Source organism: Saccoglossus kowalevskii, chromosome 3, assembly GCF_978046115.1.
Source record: "Saccoglossus kowalevskii chromosome 3, keSacKowa6.1, whole genome shotgun sequence".
NCBI lineage: Eukaryota > Metazoa > Hemichordata > Enteropneusta > Harrimaniidae > Saccoglossus > Saccoglossus kowalevskii.
In genome coordinates this window covers 15,341,186-15,350,468 of record NC_140643.1, presented here as the reverse complement: position 1 = coordinate 15,350,468, position 9,283 = coordinate 15,341,186, and the positions used below count along the sequence as shown (strand labels likewise).

At 32.4% G+C, this 9,283-nt stretch overlaps 1 protein-coding gene across 1 annotated transcript; it reads right to left on the bottom strand.

Annotated features, from left to right (window-relative positions):
- Positions 1–209: 209 nt before the first annotated feature.
- Positions 210–9,283, bottom strand: LOC102805590 (proton-activated chloride channel-like). The gene is made up of 5 exons (XM_078006677.2): positions 9,030–9,283; positions 7,634–7,955; positions 5,862–6,159; positions 4,356–4,500; positions 210–3,799 (listed from the first exon to the last, which is right to left on the bottom strand). The coding sequence occupies exons 2-5, from the start codon at positions 7,947–7,949 to the stop codon at positions 3,518–3,520; spliced, it is 1,041 nt and encodes a 346-aa protein (XP_077862803.2). The 5' UTR covers positions 7,950–7,955; positions 9,030–9,283; the 3' UTR covers positions 210–3,517.

Below are 9,283 nucleotides of genomic sequence, written 5' to 3'. Positions count from 1 at the left end.
GATAGCCGCTCAGCTTCCAGGTAAATTTATTATAAAACACCTACATTATTTGTATCTTATGAGCTAACTAGTATTACATAATGCTTATACAATTTTATTACAAAATTAGCATAAACATTACAAAAAGAGTAGAAAGAAACAGTGCATTATTACAAAATGATGCAGTTCAGTCTACACAATTAAAATAGAAGACAGAGATATCACAATAATTGTTTTACCAACTTTTATTATTTTCAGTACCCTAGATTTAAATTGTTACACAGTTAATTCATTATTTTAACCCATCACTGTGGATACTGTAAATATTTGTGAAAACAGTCATGGAGATTTATTTGTAATTGACAGCAAAACAATGGTTTTAGTTGACTCTGGAGTATACAGTGTATTATGGTAGTTTTATGGAAGAGGTAGATTTTTGTTGCTACCCTGTCTACCTCTCCTACATACATACATTAATGTCAATGTAGAAACACATATCCTGTTACACACACACACAAAATAATCATCTTAACTCATCTAATCACCACTATTACCTATTAAATGTTCTTTATTACATGAAAATAGAAATACAAAAAACACATCCATCCACACCATTTTATAACACTGTTATATTTGCTCTAAATGTATGCATTTACATATATTACGGTATGTATAAATTTGTTCCATGAACAAAATAAGTCATATTTTAATGATTTGATATACAGTCAATGCAAATATAGTATGTATAATATCAGGCAAATAAATATTTCACTAATGCATACATGTGCAATGCTTTATGCTTCCCATTGAATATAATAGAAACATATGACACTGGAAAGTTACTAAAATAAATTTGCTCAATATTTTTTTTTCAATATTAGAATTCATACCATATATGCTTATTTTAAGCCTAGGTTTGAACCCCAAGATATGCAGAAACACTTTCATGAAATAAAATCAAAATGCAAATTTTCAGCTTTTACAACTTTCTTGGTGGCCTAATTTATTATTTAACATAAATGATTTGCACAGATTAGTTTAAAAAAACACATTTAATTCCATAAATTTATGAATTGACATGGATTCATTGAAACTAAAATGGCATGTACCGGTAGTTACTAAAGTGTTTTTTACAGGAATTTACAGTGTTAGTGGTACACATTGAATGTAGTAAAATCTGTTCTTGCATACCAGGGTAACTTCTTTTACCTCTAAGCATACAAGTATCCTCAATTCATACACTAAATAAGCCTCTTGGATGTATTTTTAAAAGTGTGTAAACCACTATAATAATATCCAGTCTCTGATTTAATAAAATATTCCGGAGTATTATAATCAATTTGTATACAATTGTAGTTAATAACAAACGTGTAGCTGTGTTGTTTCAACAGTCACACCTATGATCAGCAACTCATATTTTAATCTGATTAAAATCCGCTGTAGGTTTGAGGCTCCAATTTTTTTTTTATCACCCGTTTTATAATATTTATTTGTATTTTAGTTTGAATATGTTGATTTTTTGGTTTTTCTTGTCATTAATCAGTTTTAGAAAATCATGTCCCAGTCGCCTCTAACTAGATTATTATATAAAGGGTCATTTAAAAAAAATTAGAAAAATTGGAGCCTCATACCTAATGAGGATTTTAATCAAGATTGCTCATATTTAACACTCTGACTTGTGATATAAGTCTGGCTGTTACATTTGAAACTCACTATATGGATTGTCATAATTGTACATTTAAGCCAAAATTGTATTTATTGTACACTGGATAATTATTTTTACAACAGAATCATCACTGTAATGTACACAGTCAAATGTGTTTTGATAGAGCAAAAATTAAATAGAATATTTGTTTTCTTTCAAGGCAGCATACTAAATTCTTACCAGAGCGTCAACCTCTAGGAGTGTGGCGTATACCTTGATTTAACTCTTCTTAAGTAATAATTATAATAATATTAATAGAGTTTATAGTTTCATCCTGTTACCTGAAGACATGTATACTGTTATGAAAATCGGTTTCCTGCTTATTATGCGATTAGGAAAACTATTGCACTGTGTTAAACTAAACATGTGATGTAAAAAACTGTAAAATTTACTTTATTTTAGCTGTCATTTATTTTCACTGAAAAAACATTTGGCTGTTTTATTTGAAGTTAATTTTCACTGATTGTTGATAAGTTAAAATTTAAATAAAAAAAAAAAAAACTATTTCCATTGAATATTATTTTCACTGATGAATTTAAAGTAAAATTAAATCACTTTACAGTATAGTGAAACAGTGATAAAGTACACTGGGTGATTTATATGTTAATAAACAATTTATCACCCAATTATTATACATCTGAGAAACCAATAAAATTAAATCCTATGTTACCTGGCACATCAAGCCTCCACCAAACGTCTACATTTTGTCTTATCAGCTGCTATAGGGGATTAAAATCCTATACAGAAATATTTGAATGTCCCTCGATTTGACAAATGTGCGTCGCCCTTTATCACCATACTGTCTTTATGCACATTTTGTGATATACTCTTAAAAAACTCTTATGATTCAGTCACAATAGTTCTAATGAAGTCCTTGTACAGCAAACCACTAAGTTTCAAAAATTTTGCAAATTCTAACAAATAATTTTGTAGCAATTAACAGTATATTAAGATCCTAAAGCCTTCAATTAAATCACAGAAAATTTGATAGACATAATGAGAACTCAACAGGTCACAGTACATGTTGAAACTACCGTAACGTAAACTGCTTACATTTTGAAAAACAAACTTTTTAAATTGAGGGAAAAATGACGAGATATTGTAACATCAAATCTTTTTCTGTTGTCCTTAGAGTTACAGTTACTTTTACTTTTACATTTTGTCCACACAAACGTTTTCAAAATAAATTGGTGCGATTCTGCGAGACAAATTTCGCCTTGAGTCAGGAAAATTAATTAAATATTGTGAATAACAGTGAATACAAAATTATCATAACAAGGGTTCTCAGCTTAATATAATGCATATATCACCCGTCTATTATAATACAAGGCATCAATGGTCATAATAAATACATGTAGTACTGTATTTTTTTAGCACCCTCTGTGTTACAATATAATACATTTTAAAGAGATTAACTGCTGCAACAGTTTTAATACATTTACAGAATGATTAGAAATCAAACTTGAAACTAATTTTAGAGGAAATTCATGCCAAGCTATTGACACTTTACGCCATTGTCTGCCTTTTCTATCACTTTTTGTGAATTTTGAACCAAATAGATTAATTTCCTATTATCAACATTATAAAAAAAAATATGGAATAAAATTATCTAGATATAAATTTACTTTCCATTGTGCTGTATATGCACTTACCATATGCATCAATTATTTTGCTACTTCCCTGATTAAATTGTAAAACATTTCACTGGGAATCCATGAATTAGAAAACCAGTGAATATTATTGCTTTTACGATATATACAGTGAGTAATTACATAAACTAAAACCATTGCAGTGGGCATGCAATTATAAAGTATATTGAAACTTGAGTATTAATCATGTAATCATTTGCCGCCTGGAATTATTTCTTTGTTGTTCTTGTAACTTTTTATTGCGTCTCGCTTTCAGCATTCTCTGAATAGCCTTTGTAACAAACTCCCCTGCCTTGAAGAGGGTTAAAAAAACTCCACAGAGAACTCCAACAGTGTTCCACACAGACATAGTGTTAACTATATGATTTTGTTGTATGTATTTGTCTCGCCATTCATAAAGCACGAAAAAGAGTTCATTGACTCTTTCCTCCTCAGGTCGGATGTCATTGTATTTTACCATAGACTCCTGCGAAGTAAAAAAAGAAGATCAATCTCTGTAATTTCTCTACTCCACTACTCAATCACCAGTCGAATTTAATCAAGATTAACCAGAAGTTGAACCACACAAGTTGGTGTATAGTAAATGAATCTTGGCTAGTGATGGCTGCCCCCACCATTAATTACATTGACTAAGATAGGGGGTCAACCCCTTCAGTGTTCAACCTCAGGCAGATGTATATTGATAATGCATTGGACTTACTCATGCAATACATCTACAGTACATACAGTAAATCTACACTTTTATACAGGATTTTAATTACAAATTTATTTCACTGAATCTTTTTTTAAAGAATTCAGAAAAGGTTGATGTAGATTTAGCCATATTATTTTGTTGACTACCGAATTCTAATGAAATATCTGGTCTGTGTGAATTACAAATCTAGGCAATGACAGAGACATTAAAACAAATGCAACAATGGTTTTTAACATGCTATGATTGAAACATTATGCGACTCCTACAATATCACAAACTTTATTTAAATACAAAAAAGATCAAACAAACACAATAAAAATTTACCAACCGAAACATCAAAAACAGAATTAAATGATCCATTTAAATAATATGTCTCCATCAGCGACATTCGTATCCATGTTAGCATTCCACCAGAGAATGTCCACGTTGGGTTATCAATATCAACCTGTCTAATAAACCCTTCCTTGTTTGAACTGGTAATATAATAAAGAAAAAGTTAGAATTGTTTTCCATCTGTTGAACTGAGATATGATTGGAATGATGATATTCTGATAGATGGAAGCTAGTGAATGTAAATGTAGTGTATAGCAGTAGAATTACCAGTATTTGAAGTTATCACCGGATATCAATTGTTCGTAGAGTTGATTGATATGAGTGACGTCATGTGCTACCTGGTAGTATTATCCACAAATCGAAGGTGAGTAAATAATACAGCCTATGATGCCAAAGTATCAACTGGCTATAAGAATAAGTGATATCAGGTGACAACCTCTTTTATCACATGATTAATTCTGATTGTCAGAAAAACAAAGAAATCATGATTTACAGAGTTCTAAATCATACGCTTATTTATACTACCTTAGTCATACGTCTAAGTGCGCCAATTGCAGTTACAGTTCCCGCCGATAGTTTTTAAATGTTCATAATTAAATGCAACAGAAAAATACAGAACCCCATGGATTCTTACTATCCAAAAGAATGATTTCGCAGAGCACTCGATGCATCACCATGGAATAAGATTTGGGTTCTTGAAATGGCGCCCTCTATAGTCAAGATATTTCACAATAACCCAGACTGTAAGGCCAACAAAAAATTACAGAAATCATGGTGGCAGCAATTTTGTGATTGATTGAATGCATTTTCAGAAATGTTACTGCCCCTGCAAAGCTTCATCAGAAATTATTGTCCAGTGGTTTAGAGTTATTGAAGTCAGCTGGCCATCATTTTTCATTAGTCAGTCTATCTAGGTTGCGCGCTTTTGAATCAAACTCCTACAACAATCAATTAGATAATATTTTCTGATTTACTCATAATTCAGATCAAAGGTGAATTCTTTAAATATTTGCCTGTATATGCATACCTAGCTTTTAGCAGTTCTCTAAAAACTGATTTCTCTTTCTAGGGACAGACATCTGTAAATTTTTACCGCTCAGCAAACATCACAGTGAAAACAAAGGCCAAAAACTTCCAGAAAACTGCACTTTGGGATAGTTGTTGAGACCCTCCAAAACGGTGTAATAAGATTACCCCTACATGTACAAAATAACAAATTTGGTTGCTCAGGATTACTTCAAAGTTGAGTTTGTGCCGTTCTCACCGGTTCTTCGACCGGCGTTCCACAGGAGCTCGCGCACAGCTAATAGAATTAAATGGTACAGTGGTTTGTGTCTTAGCAGCTTGTAACGTCTTGTGTTGTAGCTCTGCCCTGAGAATATGTAAACATTTATTGTTATGTGCCCTGCCATGCACATGCACAGTTCTGATGACAGTGCTGCTATAATGAGACTTAGTATCAAAATTTTCAACTTATAAAAGTGACAAATGAAAGGCTCACCTATTACTGAATGTATTCCAATTTTGAAACAGTAAATACTCGATTCCGCTGAAATTCCTTGCAGTTTGATTTAGGCTAAAGTTTATAAACAGTATTTCCTTATCGTGTACATTCATTGGTCCTTTAAAAACAATAGCCTTACGATACCTCTCTGGAAAATAAGGGTCTGGGTAGACAACCTCTTCATTAGTACAGTTTTTGTGATTAGGGTTTATATCTGGGGGATCTACCAGGTCATAAAAATATTTGCCACAACTTAGAAACTTGGCATTCACATCTGTGGAATAAATCACAATCCCTGAAAAAAAAATCAAAAATTGGAGAAATGAGATATACGGTAGTAAAGTAGAAATTTGTTTCAATAGTCTGTAAGCATGACCCCTAAAGGTCACACATCCTGGTACTTGCATGACCCCTAAAGGTCACACATCCCTGTACTTTCTATGGATATTGTTGCCCTAAAACAGCAATTAGAATAAATAAGAAAAATCTCATTTATAAACCTTCTTTGAGGTCATACATACTAGTATGGCTGGCACATATACATGTTGCAAACACATAACTATGATCATCACAAACAAAATGTGAATGGTGTTCAATGACTAGCTAGGTTAGATCAGAGTTAGAACTCAGATTCCTTATAAGAAATTTCATGGCCTCCACAATTGAATTTATATATCTGAGATAATGATATTGAAATTATCAACATTTGCAAGCACTGATAATAATCACAAGTCTAAAAATGACAATATGATGTATGTACATGTACCTTTGGACAATGAGTTACAAAAATTGACATCAAGAGATGTCAACAGAGTTTCTAGAAACTTGGTTGGGGTACTCAGGTAATGGTGTGTAATTATAGGGATAACAATTTTGACAAGAAATGCAAGGCTACGCTATTATCTATGTGCTTGTTAGAATGAAAACCAATACAAATACACTGCATATATAGGGTGGGAGTGGCTGGTTGGTATACCATTGATTGTTTTTCTCAATAATAGGCATCCATCATTACATCATAACAGACAGGTAAATATAGACAACAATAAATTTGCAGTTTAGACAACAGAAGTAAACAGACCTATACAAATACAGTCAGGAATACAAATGTACAATCTTGAAACTGAGTAAACATCACTAGATTCAATAGAAAAACACAGACACACAGACAGACACACTAACTGCAAAGGCTCCCTTTTTGTGCTTCGCACACGGGAGTCAATAAATGAATGATAAAATTATACCATATTTACTCTATTAGAAGCACATGTCCAATAGAAGCGTACATACAAAATGTGAGCTTATTGTAAGCTGGATCATTAAATTACCCGATATGACTTAAGTTTAGACATAGACTTATATCTGCCCTGAACTAAAGTGCATATGTTACTATTTATATAGAGCCAATATGGTATTGTTATCTAGTCATATGCCCCATCAGAATTGTATTCGTTATAATTGCGAAAGATGTATACATGTATACAATTTGATACAGAATATAGAACAAAACTATTTTATAAACTCTGCAGGTATTTTACAATACATTGCAAAGTAACCAGTGGGAGATGTTTCACACATAATGCCTATGGGTGATCTCAAGCTTTGCAATTACAATGGCAGTTGTATCTGAGCAAAGACAGTCAAAATGACATAAGCAAAAAACTTCTACAGTCAGCTTCTAATGTATCTGCTTTATATCAGACCTTTTTCTGTCAGTAGTCAACATTTTTGAAGTTTTAAAGTGCTTGTCACTGCAAGTATATACTTACCGGGTGGCAGGTACATATCTGTTTCATTATATTGGATGGAAGCAACAGGATGTTTTCGAGATTCCATCAAATCACTGATAGTTTGATATGCAACAATTCCAGCTGTTGAGAATAAGGTCACGTAGAATAGAGTGAGAGCTGCTTTCATAATATCCCCCAGGACAGATTTTCCACTTTTACATTGTGGAGTTACTGATTCATTTGAAGCTTGGATTAAATTCACGGTGTCGCCATGGTAATCAACTGGGTTATCCTCGTCACTATTACCATTGTTAATACAGCACTGACAACGCCAGCATTTACCTGTGGTATCCATAAGTGTCTGCAAGGAAGGAATAAAAATGTTGAATTTATTCCAATGTGGTATTAGAGCATTAAAGATAATCAAATCCTAGATTTCCATAGTTTCCTATTTTGTATGATTTGCAGAAAATGTCTTACTTGCCGTAAATTACTTTATTTTAGCTGGAATTTAATTTTTGCTGATATACCGTATGACAAGTTGAATGTAAAATATAGGAAAAAAGATATACTAGCTGGATTTTATTTTCACTGAAACATCCCTTCACTGAAAATCAAGAAAATAAATTCCAAGCAAAAATAAAGTATTTCACACTATAGCATCATAAGAGTCTAGTTGGTTTTGTACAGTTCATAACAAATCCTATCCAACAGAATATTGATCAAATTGTAACAATATAAAAATTGTAAAAAAAAAATAATGTAATTTTGCTAATGATATTTACTGTATTAGCCATTTCACATCAATTATCAAATGACTGTTTGAATTAAGTAAATAATAATGATGCATTAGAAATATGGTCTTTCAAATTGATAAAGTTGAAAAGTGACATTTTATTATTTTACAGGAAATAAAATGAAAGTTTTTCCAATTTACAGATAAAGCAAATTCTTTTGTACAAATTACAGATGAATAAAATAGCTGATTACATTTTACACCTTGCACATGTCTACAAATTTACGTTTTTTTATTTATTTAAATTACATTATTAAGAAAATAAAAACAGTTAATTACAGCTTACGAAAATACCCCTCGCCGACCCCTCTCTAAAATACAGATATTTCCTACTATACCATGGTAATCACCGAAAAACAAGTATCATCTTGGCATCAATAGGAGTTTACTCTCTTTAGCTCTATGGTTATTTCAACCCCCTGTAGTATTGTTTACATGATAGTGTTATGGTTATGGTACCGTTTACATTCACCCACAGTGGGCGGATTACATGAAGTAATCATCTATACGTCTGCACAGACCATGGAGCTTCCATGCACAGACAGAGCACGTCGTGTTTCTGAAAATGAAAAATTGGCAACTTTCCGTCTTTAGTTGGGCGGAAAAAAGTCACTGTGAAAACACAACAAATGGTAATACCTTGTTTGTTAATTGAGCACACTCCAGTTAATATTCCCTCGGCATCTCGATGTTGTTTTTCTGACCCAATGCAGACTTGTTTGTACAAGTTCTTGGCAAAGCAGCGACCGGGACTGTGTACTGAAAACAATATGCGAGTTCGCGTCGGGGCATATCACAACTTCAAAGAAAAGTAAACGCTGAGGTAGTTCCCTATCGGCTGAAAGTTTCAAAGCAGATAAATGTTCGAAGCTACACCTGACTGACACCTGATC

What these genes read in the sequence shown, in the direction of transcription:
- LOC102805590 (XM_078006677.2), bottom strand. Translation starts at nt 7,949, where the DNA reads ATGGATACCACAGGTAAATGCTGGCGTTGTCAGTGCTGTATTAACAAT. An exon ending in AGATATGTACCTGCCACCCG is followed by an intron (nt 6,160 to 7,633) that starts GTAAGTATATAC and finishes TTTTTTTTTCAG; the next exon opens with GGATTGTGATTTATTCCACA. An exon ending in TGGAATACATTCAGTAATAG is followed by an intron (nt 4,501 to 5,861) that starts GTGAGCCTTTCA and finishes TTATATTACCAG; the next exon opens with TTCAAACAAGGAAGGGTTTA.